Source organism: Pocillopora verrucosa, chromosome 5 (genome assembly GCF_036669915.1).
Source record: "Pocillopora verrucosa isolate sample1 chromosome 5, ASM3666991v2, whole genome shotgun sequence".
NCBI classification, from domain to species: Eukaryota; Metazoa; Cnidaria; class Anthozoa; order Scleractinia; family Pocilloporidae; genus Pocillopora; species Pocillopora verrucosa.
The window spans coordinates 26,103,411-26,121,854 of NC_089316.1; the positions used below are offsets into that span (position 1 = coordinate 26,103,411).

Consider the following 18,444-nt stretch of genomic DNA (forward strand, 5'->3'; position numbering starts at 1 on the left):
TGAATCGATAAAGACAAACATTTTATTCAATTAAGACACAGGTGAGTTTGCCTATCCTCAAAGTTCAGAGGGACTGGAAAAGAACTATTAGATAAATTATGATTGGTCAGTGGTTTCCAATAGCAACTATTGAGTAAAGTCAAATATACAAGTCAAAGTCAGGCAACATGAACTCTTCCCAAGCAATGAAAAAAAATATGAATGGAAGGCTTTAAAACGAACAGGGGAACTTTCAGTAAATAAAAAAAGTTAAGCGTTTAAACCACATATACTCCATTTCCTTGCAAAACTGGTTTTTCAGGAACAACTGGTTTTTCCTTGAGCATTTTAACAATAGCCTCCAAACTCATGGCCATCCTTAAATCACCATCAACTTTCAAAGAGCCTTGCATGTAAGCATCAAAAGCTGTTGTCTGTCCATAAAATATCTGCTGCATATCCTGCACCCTCATGGTGAGCACCACATTGGGGTTATCGCCCGGATTCTCGGTATATATTTTTCCATGTCCACTCCTTAGATCTAAATACCATGTTCCTCCATTTTCACCAACAATGTTGAATTGAAACATGCCACCAATTTCCTGTACAAGTTTCTCACTTAGAACACCACTGACCAGCTTGACAAGCTGCTCAGGAGTAAGCAGATTGGACCCAGGCTCTCCGTTTGAAGACTGTGATGGGTCAGCTGATAAAGCCATGGGGGTAGGGAGAGTGGGTCCACTTCGGGTACTGCTACCTCCAAAGGCTGCAAATGGAAAGGAAAAATGTCCATGTAGACATTTCTACAACATAAAAACGCCGCTTATCTAAGAATGATGATAAATTTAGTTTCACTTCATGTTTGAGTACAGAAGAATCTCATTTTCACCAACCAAACTGAACCCATTCATTTAGGCTTGTCTGACACGGGTTTCATTACAATTTTTGCCATAAGCAGCTACTGATGATGTGATCTGCAGCTGTGTACAAATAAAGGGGCTGTAAGCAAAAGCCAGACATGAGCGCCAGTTTGCAGAAGGAGGTGATAGGTCTTACAGGCAGTTGCAGACTGCTGATAACCAGTTTTTACTGAAACTCTTTTCTGCTAACACAAACATAGGAGAGCAGACCAAAGGCCATATTACACTACAAGCCCTGAACTACAGACTCAGAGCTCCATTGATCTTCCTCTGACTTACAGAGAACTTTATGGTTAGCTTGGTCATGACTAAGTTTATATGCAACATGTATCCTACATGCTGCTAGGATCAGCAAACATACATGAATAAACAGATTAGGAAAGAGTGACCACAAATTTTGTGCTTGGTAGTGAAATAGAGAAAAGAGTTTTCTTATTTCTATTTTCAATCTTGACATGAGTCTGGGACAAGAACGGAATCTCAAGTAAAAAGCTACTGAAATACTGTAGTCATAAATCATTCATACAAAGGATAGTAAGCCAGTTTAGCAAAACACACCTGAAAACATACTGGCCATCCCAGGATCACCAAAAGTCATATTACTAAGCTTCGTACTCTGGGATCCTCCACCAAATAAAGCTGACAGTGCACCAACAACCTCATCTGCTTCCTTTAACACACTGACCTCTGACCTTAAAGGGAAAATCAAAAAGTCGACTACAGATCTGGAACTTCCAGCAGCTTACCACATTGATTATCAACGATTATTAATATTTTGTTAATATCACTCTAAATCATTTAATTGCACTTATTGCATCTGTTTTGGAAACACTTGTCATCCTTGCAATCTGATTGGCTCTCATTGGTGCAATTTATACACAAATTGCACCATTTAATGCTATACATCTGGCTTTTTCCCAGACCATGAGAAATTAACTAAAACACAACAACCAATCAGATTTTAAGCCTTATTTAGAGAAACCAACCAAACTGCAGGAAAATGAAAGACAACTTTTACAACTTTTGCAAACCAACTCAATACTGAATCAATAACATGTTTGTATAAACTAAAGTATAGTATCTTGTTATTAGTGATTGAATTTTCAATTTCAAAAAAGATGACGTAGAGTAGTAATTGAACTTCAAGTTGTGCAGTTTTGGTCTGAAATCATACTTGTCATATTTTAAATCATGCCTATGATTTCAGACCAAATTGCACTCCACTCAGTTCAACCATCATTATTAATCATCCTGCAAGCAGATTTGGTTTGCAGTTTACTGGAAAGAAATGGAATTTGCTGATGTGTCCCTTGCAAGGGAGACTTAGCAATTCATAAATAAAAAAGTTCTGATTTAATACATAACAAACAACTTAAAGTTGATGATAAAAAGATAACATACTGCTGATATAACACAGATAAGTTAGGAATGGGGATTTGAGGTATTCAAAATTTACTTACATTTCAAATCTTGTTATATTTACACCCCAAGATGCAGCAGATGCATTGACCATTTCCTGTTCAGTTCAACCATGAAATAAAAGAACAGGAATTATCATTATTGTCATCAGTAAAAACTGGATCATTGGAGTTTCATTGGCTTAGCCATCATGCATTATGAGCCAATTTATATCATTCCCAACAAATATGGTCAGTGTGTGCATCAGCTCAAAATTTAAACAAAGCTAAACCATTTTGATTTATCGATATTTTGGGACATTCCACTGTTGTTGCATGATTATGAGATGATTATAGCCAATGTGAGCTCATGGAATAATTTTTAATTATCCATGGATCATTACATGGCTGGACATGCAAAGGAAGGGATGGGCCCAGGAATATTCAAATATTTAACAGGGGGTCCCAAATGAACTCTCCACTAACCTACTTACACCCCCCCCCCTCCCTCCTGTATTACTTACAGTTACACATTCAAACAAACACACAGAATCTCGCTAGACAGCTGAGTGTTAAAACATGATCCTGTCCTTGTAAAGATTTTGGTGTAGAAAAAGTAGGTAAAATTCCCCCAGGTATGAGCAAGGAGGGGAGGGAGGGAGGGAAGGATGACTGGTCTCTAGAGGGGAGGGAGAGTTAGAGCTCCTGAACTCTCCCTCTGGATTTTATGCAACCAAATATATGGGCTTTGGGGAGGGCCAGGTCACCTGTCACAGGTATACCACACAGGTATACCAACAATCTAAAACTGCAGACCAGGCATCCTAAAACACGAGTGTAACCATGACAAAATAGTTTATACTACACAGATAATTAAATACTTCATGATGGTGTTACCTGGACTTGCTTGTTGATGAACTTTCTATCATGCTGAACTTCAATAAGCTTCCTTGAACCCAAACAGTTTACAAGTGCTGTTTGAGCCAGCATACGCAAAGAGTGGTTTAAATCCTGAACAGATGTTCTGGATAAAACTACGTCCTTGATGCTGAACTGTACATCAGCTCCAACCGATGCATAGCCACCATCACTGGTGTGAATCTTGAGGGAAAAAAAATACATCAGTTTCGTCAAAACAATCTAGCAAATGCCAATGGCTCAATTTTTAGCATAAAAGCATGACACTGTGCTGCCTAATTTGGAACACAAATCTTTTAGACAACCCTGAATATTGATGCTTGATGCAGGAGTAAGTTTCACAATACTGCATTTGGTTTGCATGTGTTGTAAAGCACCAAGCGCCTTAATGGAGGTCAAGTGTTCAAGCCCCAGACTGAACCATCACTCAGGGTCTTAAACCCTTTACTCCCTAATATCAGTAGGTATATTCTCCACACTGTTCTCTATATATTTCTTAAGGAGCTGACAAGGAGAAATTAGATGCTGGTCACTCTTGGGGGGGGGGTTGAAGGATGAAAATAATGGAGGCTATGAAATGGCTTGGCTATGAAATTTGCAAATGGTTAGACATTCTAGACTTCTCAGATGAGGTTGATATTTACCATTAGCCCTGTCTCCTGCACCTCCGCTGTACTTGTTTGCAAGAAACTTACAAACTTCTTGCAAAGAGAAGGGAAACTAAGCTCTCTTTGTTGAGGTCTGGCCTAATTATAGTTTTTACAGGCACCCATTTAACTCCCAAGATCTGATTGCTGATTCTCTCCTCTAGTTGCTGCACATTTTCTTATAAATTAGTTATGAGAATTTGGTGTTAGATTGGAATAATAACTTAAACCTTGTAAGTTTGAGTACTCTCATTACCTGTTTGCAGGAGAATGTATGAATATTATGGGGAGAAGTTTCATGTTAGTCACTTCCGGGAGTTGGAGAGTTACACCAGCTTTAAAGCTGAACTGGGCCAGCCTGTCTAGATGTCGCAAATAAATAAATTAATTAATTAATTAATAAAGGAAATACCTGTTGGGGTGGAACACTGAATGCCCGAGCTCTTGTGTCCACCCTTGTCCACACATCAATACAAGGATTAATGAACACTACTCCTGTAGAAAATGAGACACCATAATTACTACATTAAAGCTTTTACCCCATGAGCTAAATATTTGATTTTTCCTTCAACAAAAAACTTGGATGATGCATTTGAAGATAAGTTTTGCCCCAAGGGGGAAGGTATTTGAACAAACTCATCTTCAAAAGTTCAAATTCTTGTTGAAACCATTCTGTAAATAAAGAAAACAGGGTGCATATTTTGTTGCAATAGTCCATTTTACAGTTGTGTTCGGTTTCCAAACCTGTGAAAAGGAATGAGGCTAAGGGTGATCTTGTTATGATACAAACCTTGCTGCTTTTCAAATGCAAATCACTTTGTTATCATGCTAACTAGATACTGGTCTCTATCACAACAAGGTCACCTTCAGCCTCACTCCAAATCAAAGGCTTGGCAACTAAGTACTTAACTATAAAATGGCCTATTATCATGATCAATTGTATCCAAATAGGCAACCAGTTTCTACTAGAATTTAACAAGTTTATTTAATTAAACCATCAAAAACTTAATATCAATACTTTTGAAAAATTTTCCACCAAACTAAGTAGCATCTTTTGAGTTCTTTGGAATTGAGTTTTCTTTTAACATGCTGATCACTTTCTTAATAACATTGACAAAACACAATGCAGTCATTTAGAAGTTAAGCGCTCCTCCTATAACCTTTTTGCATGAGGTGGTTAATTAACCCTTTAACTCCCATGAGTGACCAAGACAGAATTTCTCCCCACAATATTATTACAATATCAACCAGACGAGTGATGAGAATTAAGAAAAATATCAATTTGAGAATAATTAATTGATCCAATACTAAATTCTCTAAACTAACATTATGAGAATTGTATGGTTGACGGTAAGGAGAATAACAAATTTGATCTGAGAGTTAAAGGGTCAAGGCAAGATATGATGCAATCCTCCACCATTCAGAGTGCAACAATTTCCATAATCACCCAAGAATTTATGCTAAGTATATCTCAAATAACTTTAAATAAATAACTACATTCAACAAGTAAAAAAAAAAATGTTAAGTCTTTATACAGGCTCAAGTGGCCCATGGGGCCGGTGCTTAACTTCGGTTTCCCTTAGCATGAAGCAGCTCAGAATATTGCTACTCCCCCCTGGGTGGGATGCTAGTCCATTGCAGGGTTACCCCAGCATATTTGCTAATACCCATTTGTACATCTGGGTGAAGAGAAACACTGTGAGAGTAATGTCTCGCCTAAGAACAACATAATGACTGCAGCCAGGGCTTGAACCCAGACCACTTGATCCAGAGTCAAGCGCATTAACCATGAGGCCACTGCACCTCCACACATTCAACAAGAAAAACAACTTAATAACGATAAAAAAACACACTAACCTGGTCCTTTCGGGGGCAACAGCTTCCCAAGTCTGAAGACAACTGCTCTTTCATAGTCCCTGATTACCTACAAGAAAAGTCCTTAATTTTAATTTAAAGCACATAAAATGTGCTTTAATAAAAGTTATTGCCTTCTTCAGGGGTATTTGACATAACCAGTGTTAGGTTTATACAGCTAGATAGTACCAGATAAGGCAGGACATTTAGCAAGCTTTACTGAACTTTTAGAAAGATCCCCGCAACAGCATTTCTATTTGGTTGATACAGATGGTTACATAATTCTACAGCAATGGTAACAGGGACTGGAAACTAAATAAAAATTCTAAGTTTTATCTTTAATGACAGAAATCATAAACACCCTCCTGTAAATTATACAGTAGATTTTGGATATATAATATAATTTAGCAGCTTTTACTTCCTCTTTAGCAACATACAGTTACACAATGAATAATGCCATCAATGACAAAACTGTTTATATATAAACACAGTTCTGAGCATGCTCAATTACCTATTTCGCAAAGCGTTGTACCACAAATATGAGCATTTGTTATTCGTCACATATAAAAATTTTAATGCAAATTTATTTCCACGGCTTCCCTTCGCTGAAGGATAAGCGCATTTAAATCTATTCTAACAACCGAAAGGTTGCAGTGTTGGGTTGCCATATTGCGGCATGACCTTTGAAAGGCAGTCTCCTCGCAATTTTTTTTCACTTCCTTTCCCACACGGGATATAAGCATTGACTTTTTCTTAGAATAATACGCTGTATGTTTTCCAGTGACAAATAACGTTTGCAATTCTTACTGCACACTTACATCAAACATGCACAATTATATGACTGACTACGAGCTAAATCCAAAATTACGAGATCAAATCAGAAGCGATTTATTGAAGAAGTTTAAATCTGGCTTGCTGAACAACTGAATTGAGGTACATTTAGGAACAATCGATCCATTAACCACCAGATAGAGAATAAAAATATGTGAATTTGAGCTTACCTTCAGACAAAAAAATACAGAAATCGGAAAGGTTAAAAGAAGTAGAAGAGCGGAAGATAACGAGATGAAACACTCCAAGATACTCCACTCTGATGGTCTGGATCTATCGCCTGAAAAATAAAGCAGAATTTATTAAAGAAAAAAACAGTGAATCAGAAAGATCGATTTGGTTCAAGAACGACAGCCACAGCAGAGATGATTTCACCTGTTCTGTCTCCTCCGTCGTAATAAATTGCGACCTGATGCTCTGGCAAGCGGCTGTAAGTAAATGCTTTCGCCATGGAAGCCTTCGTGGGATCTTAGTCGTTACTTTTCCATGGTAAACGAAACATTGACAAAATTATTCACTCCTATCGAACAAACCTCTAATTCGTTCTATTTACTTTCGCTTTACTTGTTCCTAGGCTTTCTCGGTTTTAAAAATGGCTGTGGGTTGATTCTGGTGCAGTGCGATTCGCATAAGCACCAATAAAGCTTAACACAGTGAATGAATAAAACAGCACGACTGATACAACTCCCTTCAGTTGAAATTCTAACGGTGTCACTTGCTACATGTGTCAAAGATTTTTGATCTGATCCGGGTTTGTAGTTGCCCCCCAACGGAGTGTGTCACTGATGTTTTTTTACCACCTTCTGACGTCATCTGTGATCTAAATTTGAACGAACGGAAGGCAACATGGGATCTATTCGTTTCATGTGACAAAAAGTCACATAAATCATAAGAGCCAATCAAAATGTGTGTATAATTCAGCTTATCATATTAACTCTTACAGGTACAGAGACAAGAATTCAAGAAGGGTTTAAGCGTTTTAGTAGAGGCAGATTACTGGTGGTATATACCGCTGTCTGTAAGACCTTTTATCATATGACCCGTTCGGCCCCGCGCGCGCAATCTTATAAAAAACATAGCGAAAGCTAAAGTGTGTCAGGCCGGACGAGCAAACGTGAGCCGATCCGGAAAAAGCCGTTCGGCCCTGCGCTCACACGGCTTTGCCGCGAAAACTTGAAAGAAAAGAGTAAAAAAAAGAAAAAACGCGTTTTTAGTGAGTTTCTTGTTCTGACTCGAAAATATTGCAATTTTCCTTTCTTTTAGTTGCCCCGCGTGCACCTGTCTGTTTCGTCCTATTTAGGTTGAAACAGAATTTTCGAAGTTGTCAATTCTTGGTGGTTATAAGATGCTGTGCTCAAGTGCGCGTCATGATCTCGAGCCAAATATTTTCCTGATCGGCCCGACCAAACTCAGTCAATAAGTCCATACTTTGCCTCCACTACTCGCGTTGCCAACCAAGCCGCTGTAACGTTTATTTAACACCAAGATGCTTCCAAGAGTTTATTATAATTACGATTGAAGGAAAGCAAATGCATCAAAGCAAGACACAAAAATCTTAAAAAACCAGCAGGTGGGAAAAAAAATCAAGGAACGTGAACCCCCAACAAAGGCAGTGGTGCCGCTCTCGAGGTTTAAGGATATCCCATGAATAACGTGATCTTTACAAGTAGATACCAGTTTCTTATGGAAGTAAAGGGGGAAGTTTTTAAAGAAACTGGGTGCTACGTCGGAGCCCTTTGTCAGAGCTCTAATGAAGGGCTAACGCTCGAAACGTCAGCTTTGAAACCCTTAACGGTGGCCAATTTACGTTATAAACTCAGTTGATAATACTAAATTACTTAAAGAAAATTTAAACGAACTCACCGACTCAACACGGCGAAGGCTGACCGTAGAATGCCTTCCCCTACAAACGACCTCAAATTACAAACTACGATCCCATAACTCTCCACGCACCTGGCACCCGCCTCCAGTCCTCTGATACATGCCGGCAAAATAGTAATTTATGCTAATTACGATGTTTAGCTTGTGGGCAGCCGCTCTCGTGTCCGTATTTCGCTTTACGGTAAACCCGTCTTTATACCATCGGCTGTTGGTTATGGAAATATAATGGTATTGGGGGGTGGCGTGTAATTGGCTGACACTAAAAAAAATGCGAAAAAAAAAAAACTCAAACAACACATGTGCTCTCAAAATAACTTTTAATGCCACTTACGACAAGACATGCTCTGATGAAGGGCTAACGCTCGAAACGTCATATTTGATACTCTTTTGGCTATAGCAAATTACCTTGCCTCCCACAACAGTTTATAACACATTTAGTTGTTTATTTTCACGTTACCGGCCATTAACTACAATTCCTCTTTAGCCCTCTGTCCCCTAAGAGTGACTAACATCGAATTTCTCCCTAAAATATCACCCCTGAATCACACATTAAAGTCACGAGAAGAAAGGAAATGATCACCAACTTAACAAGCTCCTGATTGTTAAACAAGTTCTCCTTGCCAGAAAAATAGAGAGAATGGTGGAATAGGATAGGAGAATATGGATGCTGATGTTCAGGTGTGGTGGGTTGATAATGTGGAATGTTCAGTTTATATGCAGTATAGTTGTACAGATCTTTGATTTCTTGGTCTATATCCCCTGTTTCATATGTTGCAATACGATTGCGCGCTTCAATCGTTACTAACATCGTGGTTCCATAATATATGTTGTCTCTGTACACGTGATGTTGAGACAAATTGCCATTCGTCAGCCAAATGCATGCGAACAGAGACAAGTTACTGACTCCAACGATCTCAAATACGTTTGCAGAATACTTGATATTCACATCCTTTCCAGCGTAATGAGGCTCATAATAACCTACTCCGCTTTTTGGTCCACCAAGCCTTGTTCGCTGTACGATGTGGTTTCCGTAGACCGTAACGTTCTTGAGACCATCATGAAGACAGGCCTTGGCTTTTCTGTACGTAAACAATAAAATACTTGTGTCGCCTAAATAATTACGAACAACCCGAAGATTTTTTCCATTTCGAGCTTTGATGCCACCTGATGGATTCGAAGGCCAACCACTCACGTAGTTATTATTTACTTCCAGGGTATCAAAACCTTTGAAGTACATGGCATGATCTCTGTGCTGACTGGTATTGAGACTTCCTTTTAAAATGTTTTTGGCTATTTTCATTCTTTTATCGCACTGGCTATAAAGACAACTTTTAAAGAAGCCTTGGTCAGATTCAAGATTGTAACGAGTCTTAAGAAATTGTAATTTCTCTTTTTGATCTCGCCAATGGTTTACTAGCTCAATTTGAGAGGACAACCAGTCTAAACTATTTAAATCGAGGCCACATACATTGCCAGTTACCTCAACGCCCAGAGTGCTGGCATATCTTGAAGCAACTCCATATGCACCTGAATCGCGTAAAAAGACGTTTTTGTAAACACCACTGTTCTCAAGATTCATCATAACTAGTTGTCTCCTCTTCCCGTCGCCTAGAATTGCACTTCCCGATGAAAAGAATACACAGCTCTCTATTGTAATGTTACTTGTGGATGACGGCCCTTTGGTTGCGCCATCAAATTCTACACGAATTCCGTCAAAATACAGATACTTCAAGGAAACATGCTTTACTGGTTTAGCGTTGTGTATCTTTTTGGCGTAGGGAGTCAACGCTTTGATAACCGCAATACCGCTCTGGGTTCCATGAAGTTTCACTGAGCCACGGATAGCAATATTACGGCTGACCAGGTACTCACCACGGGGAAAGAAAACCTTGTTGTTGTCTGAACCTGCAACGTGGTTGACGATCGCCTGAATGGCAGATGTGTCGTCAACTTGTCCATCTCCAACAGCAGCAGTCAAGGAACCTCCAGGTTGCTTCACGTCGGTCATTCCAGTAGGTACGTCATCAAACCCTTTCAGGTAGTTTTGGGCTAGAAGTGCAGTAAGTAAGTAAGCTTGAAATACAGTCAATTACGATTCTTCTTTATCCTAAACTAAAAGATGAAGACGCTAACTGAAGAAAACAGAGAATTTGCTCAGAAATGGATAACGTCGAAGTATACTTACTGCTTAATTCAGTTGATGTTATCACCTGAGTTGATAATGTAAATCACGGGCATCTCCGCCAATGTCTTCTACTACATAACTTGCACTTATTGCAAAAGTTGTACATTAGCAAAACAGGAAGACGACTAGGTGACCGATTCCGAGAACACCTTGGCGACGTAAAAAGAAATGGAAACTGCGCATCCAAACAAGTCGCCAGACACTTTAATCTCCCTAATCATTCTAAGTATTCACATCTGGGCAGTTTGGAAAGCCGCAAAACTCTAGAACCAGAATTCATCTTTCAAATTGGCACTCTTAATGCCTGCGGTGTCATTGAACGTTTTTTCACTGAAATCTCCACCAATACACAAACACTTTTAAACAGTTAAGTTTCTTGAACCGAACGATAATCTTTGGAAAAAACTAGAATTTCTTGGGAAAGCATGCGCAGTACAATCTTATCGTTCTTCCTGTTGTCTCAGCTAAACTGCACTTGCAAGTTTTTTAAACTGAGTAAAGAGTGTGCCTGAGCAAACGCCATTTCAACTTGTACGTAAGAAATCGATTTGAAAGATTTAATAAATGTATTTCTTTCTGAAAAAAATGTAACATTTTCTCCTTCCCATAATGTTTTTGTTAGCAAATCTTCAGCGTTACTTAAATCTTACCTACTAGATACAAAAACGTCACTTCGTACAACCAGATTTTAATGGTATTCGTATTATTATTTTAGTAACTTAGTGAAAACTATTCCTTTTTAACCTTACCTGATTCCTTTATTTTCATGATTTTTCGCGCTCCACTGTGATGGATGGGCGTTCTTTGTCCCAAGTTCAGCTTAACGGAAGATTTTCTGGCAGAGTTACTACCCATCCGACAATAAAACAAAATCAAGATTGTGTCAGTATCATTCTATTTGGGATTCATTTTTAATCAAGTTTTTTCTTTCAACACTCACCTGAGAGCCAAGACGATGCTGACAAATAACAGAACTATCTCTCTGATCATGTCAAAACGCTTTCAAAAACTCTCCGAGTCCAGTGAAGAGGTCTGAGTTATAGAAGGGTCTTGGTTGGGGTTAACCGTTAGCTAAAAAATAGCAAATAAAATGCAGCCGTTATGCGGAACAATCAATAAAATTTAACCGTTAGCTTAAAAAGCGTAAATCATAACAATTTTTCTTTTGTCTTCTACGCAGAGAAATTGTAACCGTTAACCGTAAGATTGTTAAAATGTTAACCATTTACAGTAAAAGTTATCATTCCATCGAGACGTACCCTCAGTTCTATGGAGATCTGCTGAACTTTCTTGGACTTTAAAGTTGCATTTATTAATCAGTTAAGCTTGTTACAGTAAAAATTAACTAATTAGTGAATTAGTGTTTTACAAGCAGGTGTGACAAAAATCATTGACTGCTGACATTAAAATAATTAGCTGAATTACTGCTCATGTTTATATATGAGAGTGAAATTTTCAAGCTCAATGATATCAGAGAAAGTGCTTTGATTTCGGGAGTCGTGTTTTAGTATATACGCGTGGGATAACTTATTTCATCGCACTAATTTAGAAGTTAGTTTCTGGTGAGGTTTTTAGTAAGAGTGGAAATTTCCATCTCAATTTATATGTTGATATTAATTTGTTTAAAAATGCAATTAACCTATTACGGAGGTACTTCTGAACTTGATTCACTTGACCTGATGCAAATTTTCCAACATTTCTTCCTGAAATTTCCAGAATTTAGCACAATAACCAAGCATATTTTTGCTACTATATTTTTAAAGCAACAACACTTTTATTGTAGCTAACTATGGTTTCACAACTTGTAAGATGTTATTTCGATCGTTTAAATTAAATACAAACTAGTTAATTTACGGAAAATAAGCGTTACCAGGAGCCCATGGACTTCTGGCGTTACCTGGGGCCTTCCCCTCCAACAACGAACTGTTTGCTCTTGTTAAACCTAATTCTTATCACACAATTACCTTTACACTGCATTTCCTTTAAGTACTATTTTTTAACCTAAATACTTTAATTGCCATTACACAATTACCTTTAAACCGCATTTCCTTTAAACACTATTTTTTTAACTTAAATATCTTTAACTATTATCACGTAATTACCTTTAAACCGCAAATCTCTACGCACTATTTTTTAACTTAAAAATCTATCGATAAAATTTTACCTAGTAGATTTTGTATTGCTCATGTTGGTTTATTTTGGTCGGTCACCCGACGAGTGACAGTGAAAATTTAGTATGAAAATGATTTTAATGACGTTTACTCAATGATCTATGATGCCAGGCAACATGGAATTTGAAATTTGTATATAATCTCTTGCTTTGGTACATCATAGTGTACCAAAGCAAAGAACCTGGAGTAAGGTCTGGATAGAAGCAGATATGTAACGAATTTAAGAAAATGAACAACACTTTTTTAAAAACATGTTTCGATATTTCTTCTGTCATCTTCAGATCTGAATCATATAACGTACAAAGTTGAATTTTAAGTGTGTAACAAAATGCTGATTGGACAAAACAAACAATAATAACAGAATAATGTATGCATCTACAAGGAAAGTTTTAAATGAACATGATAAAGTTGGTGATTAAGTGTAGGTTTATCTCATTGAATGTGGATAGCTTCTTTGATTTTAAGTTGAAAAGTTGTGGAAGCGTGATCTAAGATGTTAAAACACTCATCAGAATAAAGAGAGCGACATGTGGAGAATCATGTAGATGTCTGAAAATGTAAGAGGTAATTTAGTGTTAACATCTGAGTTGAAAATTTTGTTACCGTAAAGAGTAAAAATGTTGACGTTTCGAGCGTTAGCCCTTCGTCAGAGCGATAGACGAAGGGCTAACGCTCGTTACGTCAGCCTTTTTACTCTCTACGGTGGCCAATTTACGTTTTCAACTCAGTTGCTATCACTAAATTACCTGTTATACTCTCCCACCGACGCAGCACCACAGTTTCTTTAGAAACTTACCCCCTTTATGAAAATGTGAGAGGCTGTTACAGACTTAAAATTCGTTTTTGTACTTTGTATTATTCAGAACTGAAGATGACAGATGAACTGTTGAAACACGTTTTTAAAAAGTGGCGTTCAGTAAGGAACAGCACTATAACTGTCGGTACACTTAATATCTCTATACACCAGTCACCTATACTATTTGGTGACCATACCGCTGACAAGAAGATTACCGGTACCAGAAGAATGGCGGCCCCGGTTGGTGTAATGGGTTGCTTCAGATTTGCTTTAAATCGCGTCAGATCTTTCTTTTCTCACGGAATTTTGCATCAAGAAGGAGGAGGAGAGAGCCAAAAGTAAATCTCAAGCGTTATGATAATGTTTACGCCATGAGTTATCGAGAACCACCCAAACAGATATTTACCGAAGCAATGGGTGCACTTCGTGCGTGCAACATTTCATTGGATGGAATCACCGATCAAATTGTGGAGATGTATGTCAGGGTTGACATGGAAGAAAAGACGGCTAGTGTCTTTTAAGATGTATTTCTATTTCATGTAACAGTTATGGAAAAATAAAGAAAAGAAATAAAACATATTCCGTGTGCGCTCATGGAATAATCAGAGCTCTGACGAAGGGCTAACGCTCGAAACGTCAGCTTTGAAACCCTTAACGGTGGCCAATTTACGTTATCAACTCAGTTGATAATACTAAATTACTTAGGGAACTATGCGAGTACAGCTCTAATTAAACCTTGATGCGAACATGACAATATTTCAGAAAAAAAACTAAATAGCTGAATAAATTTCAACGAAAACGAAACTTACCGACTTAACACGGCGAACACTGACCGTAGAATGCATCACCCTACTAACGACCTCAAATTACAAACTACGATCCCATAACTCTCTAACTCCCAGTCGTCTGATACATGCCGGCAAAATAGTAATTTATACTAATTACAATGTTTAGCCTGTAGGCAGCCGCTCTCGTGTCCGTATTTCGCTTTACGGTAAACCCGTCTTTATACCATCGGCTGTTGGTTATGGAAATACATGGGTATTGGGGGGTGGTATGTAACTGGCTGACAATACAATTCAAACAACACATGTGCTCTCAGAACAATTTTTAGTGTGTCCTACGACAAGACATGCTCTGATGAAGGGCTACCGCTCGAAACGTCATATCTGATACTCTTTTGACTATACCAAATTACCTTACCTCCCACTATAGTTTATAACACATTTAGGTGTTTATTTTCACCGGCCATTAACTACAATTCCTCCTTAACCCTCTGTCCCCTAAGAGTGACTAACATCGAATTTCTCCCTAAAATATCACCCCTGAATCACACATTAAAGTCACGAGAAGAAAGGAAATGATCACCAACTTAACAAGCTCCTGATTGTTAAACAAGTTCTCCTTGCCAGAAAAATAGAGAGAATGGTGGAATAGGATAGGAGAATATGGATGCTGATGTTCAGGTGTGGTGGGTTGATAATGTGGAATGTTCAGTTTATATGCAGTATAGTTGTACAGATCTTTGATTTCTTGGTCTATATCCCCTGTTTCATATGTTGCAATACGATTGCGCGCTTCAATCGTTACTAACATCGTGGTTCCATAATATATGTTGTCTCTGTACACGTGATGTTGAGACAAATTGCCATTCGTCAGCCAAATGCATGCGAACAGAGACAAGTTACTGACTCCAACGATCTCAAATACGTTTGCAGAATACTTGATATTCACATCCTTTCCAGCGTAATGAGGCTCATAATAACCTACTCCGCTTTTTGGTCCACCAAGCCTTGTTCGCTGTACGATGTGGTTTCCGTAGACCGTAACGTTCTTGAGACCATCATGAAGACAGGCCTTGGCTTTTCTGTACGTAAACAATAAAATACTTGTGTCGTCTAAATAATTACGAACAACCCGAAGATTTTTTCCATTTCGAGCTTTGATGCCACCTGATGGATTCGAAGGCCAACCACTCACGTAGTTATTATTTACTTCCAGGGTATCAAAACCTTTGAAGTACATGGCATGATCTCTATGCTGACTGGTATTGGGACTTCCGTTCAAAATGTTTTTGGCTATTTTCATTCTTTTATCGCACTGGCTATAAAGACAACTTTTAAAGAAGCCTTGGTCAGATTCAAGATTGTAATGAGTCTTAAGATATTGTAATTTCTTTTTTTGAGTTCGCCAATGGTTTACTGGCTCAATTTGAGAGGACAACCAGTCTAAACTATTTAAATCGAGGCCACATACATTGCCAGTTACCTCAACGCCCAGAGTGCTGGCATATCTTGAAGCAACTCCATATGCACCTGAATCGCGTAAAAAGACGTTTTTGTAAACACCACTGTTCTCAAGATTCATCATAACTAGTTGTCTCCTCTTCCCGTCGCCTGGAATTGCACTTCCCGATGAAAAGAATACACAGCTCTCTATTGTAATGTTACTTGTGGATGACGGCCCTTTGGTTGCACCATCAAATTCTACACGAATTCCGTCAAAATACAGATAGTTCAGGGAAACATGCTTTACTGGTTTAGCGTTGTGTATCTTTTTGGCGTATGGAGTCGACGCCTTGATAACTGCAATACCGCTCTGGGTTCCATGAAGTTTCACTGAGCCACGGATAGCAATATTACGGCTGACCAGGTACTTACCACGAGGAAAGAAAACCTTGTTGTTGTCTGAACCTGCAACGTGGTTGACGATTGCCTGAATGGCAGATGTGTCGTCAACTTTTCCATCTCCAACAGCAGCAGTCAAGGAACCTCCAGGTTGCTTCACGTTGGTCATTCCAGTAGGTACGTCATCAAACCCTTTCAGGTAGTTTTGGGCTAGAAGTGCAGTAAGTAAGTAAGCTTGAAATACAGCCAATACGATTCTTCTTTACCCTAAACTAAAAGATGAAGACGCTAACTGAAGAAAACAGAGAATTTGCTCAGAAATGGATAACGTCGAAGTATACTTACTGCTTAATTCAGTTGATGTTATCACCTGAGTTGATAATGTAAATCACGGGCATCTCCGCCAATGTCTTCTACTACATAACTTGCACTTATTGCAAAAGTTGTACGTTAGCAAAACAGGAAGACGACTAGGTGACCGATTCCGAGAACACCTTGGCGAAGTAAAAAGAAATGAAAACTACGCATGCAAACCAGTCGCCAGACACTTTAATCTCCCTAATCATTCTAGGCAGTTTGGAAAGCCGCAAAACTCTAGAACCAAAATTCATCTTTCAAATTGGCACTCTTAATGCCTGCGGTGTCATTGAGCGTTTTTTCACCGAAATCTCCACCAATACACAAACACTTTTAAACAGTTAAGTTTCTTGAACCGAACGATAATCTTTGGAAAAAACTAGAATTTCTTGGGAAAGCATGCGCAGTACAATCTTATCGTTCTTCCTGTTGTCTCAGCTAAACTGCACTTGCAGATTTTTTAAACTGAGTAAAGAGTGTGCCTGAGCAAACGCTATTTCAACTTGTACGTAAGAAATCGATTTGAAAGATTTCATAAATGTATTTCTTTCTGAAAAAAATGTAACATTTTCTCCTTCCCATAATGTTTTTGTTAGCAAATCTTCAGCGTTACTTCAATCTTACCTACTAGATACAAATACGTCACTTCGTACAACCAGATTTTAATGATGTTCGTATTATTATTTTAGTAACTTAGTGAAAACTATTCCTTTTTAACCTTACCTGATTCCTTTATTTTCACGCTTTTTCGCGCTCCATTGTAATGGATGGCCGTTATTTGTCCCAAGTTCAGCTTAACGGAAGACTTTCTGGCAGAGTTGCTACCCATTCGACAATAAAAAAAAAATCAAGATTTTGTCAGGATCATTTTATTTGTGGTTCATTTTTAATCAAGTTTTTTTCTTTCAACACTCACCTGAGAGCCAGGACGATGCTGACAAATAACAGAACTATCTCTCTGATCATGTCAAAACGCTTTCAAAAACTCTCCGAGTCCAGTGAAGAGGTCTGAGTTATAGAAGGGTCTTGGTTGGGGTTAACCGTTAGCTAAAAAATAGCAAATAAAATGCAGCCGTTTGGCGGAACAATCAATAAAATTTAACCGTTAGCTTAAAAAGCGTAAATCATAGCAATTTTTCTTTTGTCTTCTACGCAGAGAAATTGTAACCGTTTACCGTAAGATTGTTAAAATGTTAACCATTTACAATAAAAGTTATCATTCCATCGAGACGTACCCTCAGTTATATGGGGATCTGCTGAACTTTCTTGGACTTTAAAGTTGCATTTATTAATCAGTTAAACTTGTTACAGTAAAAATTAACTAATTAGTGAATTAGTGTTTTACAAGCAGGTGTGACCACAGGCGGCCCAAGCTCCAGCTGTGAGATGAGCATCTTGCGCAATAACAGTCATGGCGGAATTATAAGAGTTTGTATGGGCATATTTACGACCGCTCTAAGGAATAAAAAATACGTCAAATTCTCAAAAAAAAAAAACCTCACCTTACTTCCACAGTGTGTCGCTTGTTATCTGACCGCTTACTTTGATGAAAAGAGCCCATTTAAGCGAGTTGTTTATTTCGAGGTTTTCAACGTACATAAGGGCTTTTCTTATGAACGTTGAAAACCTCGAAATGGACAACTCGCTAAAATGCGTTCTTTTCATCAAAGTAAGCGGTCATATAACAAGCGATACGCTGTGAAAGTAAGGTGAGGTATTTTTTTTGAGAATTTGACGTATTATTTTATACCTTAGAGCGGTCGTAAATATTCCCATACAAACTCTTATAATTCCGCCATGACTGTTATTGCGCAAGATGATCATCTCACAGCTGGAGCTTGGGCCGCCTGTGGTGTGACAAAAATCATTGACTGCTGACAT

General features: G+C 38.3%; 3 protein-coding genes across 3 annotated transcripts; all 3 read right to left on the reverse strand.

Annotated features, from left to right (window-relative positions):
• On the reverse strand, positions 1 to 7,293 carry LOC131785568 (stomatin-like protein 1). The gene is made up of 8 exons (XM_059102479.2): positions 6,922 to 7,293; positions 6,717 to 6,826; positions 5,719 to 5,785; positions 4,274 to 4,356; positions 3,194 to 3,397; positions 2,360 to 2,415; positions 1,458 to 1,591; positions 1 to 745 (listed from the first exon to the last, which is right to left on the reverse strand). The coding sequence occupies exons 1-8, from the start codon at positions 6,995 to 6,997 to the stop codon at positions 258 to 260; spliced, it is 1,218 nt and encodes a 405-aa protein (XP_058958462.1). The 5' UTR covers positions 6,998 to 7,293; the 3' UTR covers positions 1 to 257.
• A 1,657-nt stretch (positions 7,294 to 8,950) lies between these two features.
• Positions 8,951 to 14,424, reverse strand: LOC131785600 (uncharacterized). Its single transcript, XM_059102522.2, has 4 exons — positions 14,389 to 14,424; positions 11,556 to 11,611; positions 11,362 to 11,471; positions 8,951 to 10,476 (listed from the first exon to the last, which is right to left on the reverse strand). Exons 1-4 carry the CDS (start codon positions 14,422 to 14,424, stop codon positions 8,951 to 8,953), a joined length of 1,728 nt encoding a protein of 575 aa, XP_058958505.2.
• Positions 14,425 to 14,890: 466 nt separating this feature from the next.
• LOC131785599 (uncharacterized) lies at positions 14,891 to 18,444 on the reverse strand. Its single transcript, XM_066166578.1, has 4 exons — positions 18,346 to 18,444; positions 17,483 to 17,538; positions 17,287 to 17,396; positions 14,891 to 16,416 (listed from the first exon to the last, which is right to left on the reverse strand). The coding sequence occupies exons 1-4, from the start codon at positions 18,442 to 18,444 to the stop codon at positions 14,891 to 14,893; spliced, it is 1,791 nt and encodes a 596-aa protein (XP_066022675.1).

What these genes read in the sequence shown, in the direction of transcription:
- LOC131785600 (XM_059102522.2), bottom strand. Translation starts at nt 14,424, where the DNA reads ATGCATTCTACGGTCAGTGTTCGCCGTGTTAAGTCG. An exon ending in GTGTTCGCCGTGTTAAGTCG is followed by an intron (nt 11,612 to 14,388) that starts GTAAGTTTCGTT and finishes AGTTTTTGAAAG; the next exon opens with CGTTTTGACATGATCAGAGA. An exon ending in GTCAGCATCGTCTTGGCTCT is followed by an intron (nt 11,472 to 11,555) that starts CAGGTGAGTGTT and finishes TTTGTTTTATTG; the next exon opens with TCGGATGGGTAGTAACTCTG.
- LOC131785599 (XM_066166578.1), bottom strand. Translation starts at nt 18,444, where the DNA reads ATGTCAGCAGTCAATGATTTTTGTCACACCACAGGCGGCCCAAGCTCC. An exon ending in GTCATGGCGGAATTATAAGA is followed by an intron (nt 17,539 to 18,345) that starts GTTTGTATGGGA and finishes AGTTTTTGAAAG; the next exon opens with CGTTTTGACATGATCAGAGA. An exon ending in CGTGAAAATAAAGGAATCAG is followed by an intron (nt 16,417 to 17,286) that starts GTAAGGTTAAAA and finishes CTGCACTTCTAG; the next exon opens with CCCAAAACTACCTGAAAGGG.
- LOC131785568 (XM_059102479.2), bottom strand. Translation starts at nt 6,997, where the DNA reads ATGGCGAAAGCATTTACTTACAGCCGCTTGCCAGAGCATCAGGTCGCA. An exon ending in GTTGCCCCCGAAAGGACCAG is followed by an intron (nt 4,357 to 5,718) that starts GTTAGTGTGTTT and finishes CATTTTCTACAG; the next exon opens with GAGTAGTGTTCATTAATCCT. An exon ending in GATGGCCAGTATGTTTTCAG is followed by an intron (nt 746 to 1,457) that starts GTGTGTTTTGCT and finishes TTCCATTTGCAG; the next exon opens with CCTTTGGAGGTAGCAGTACC.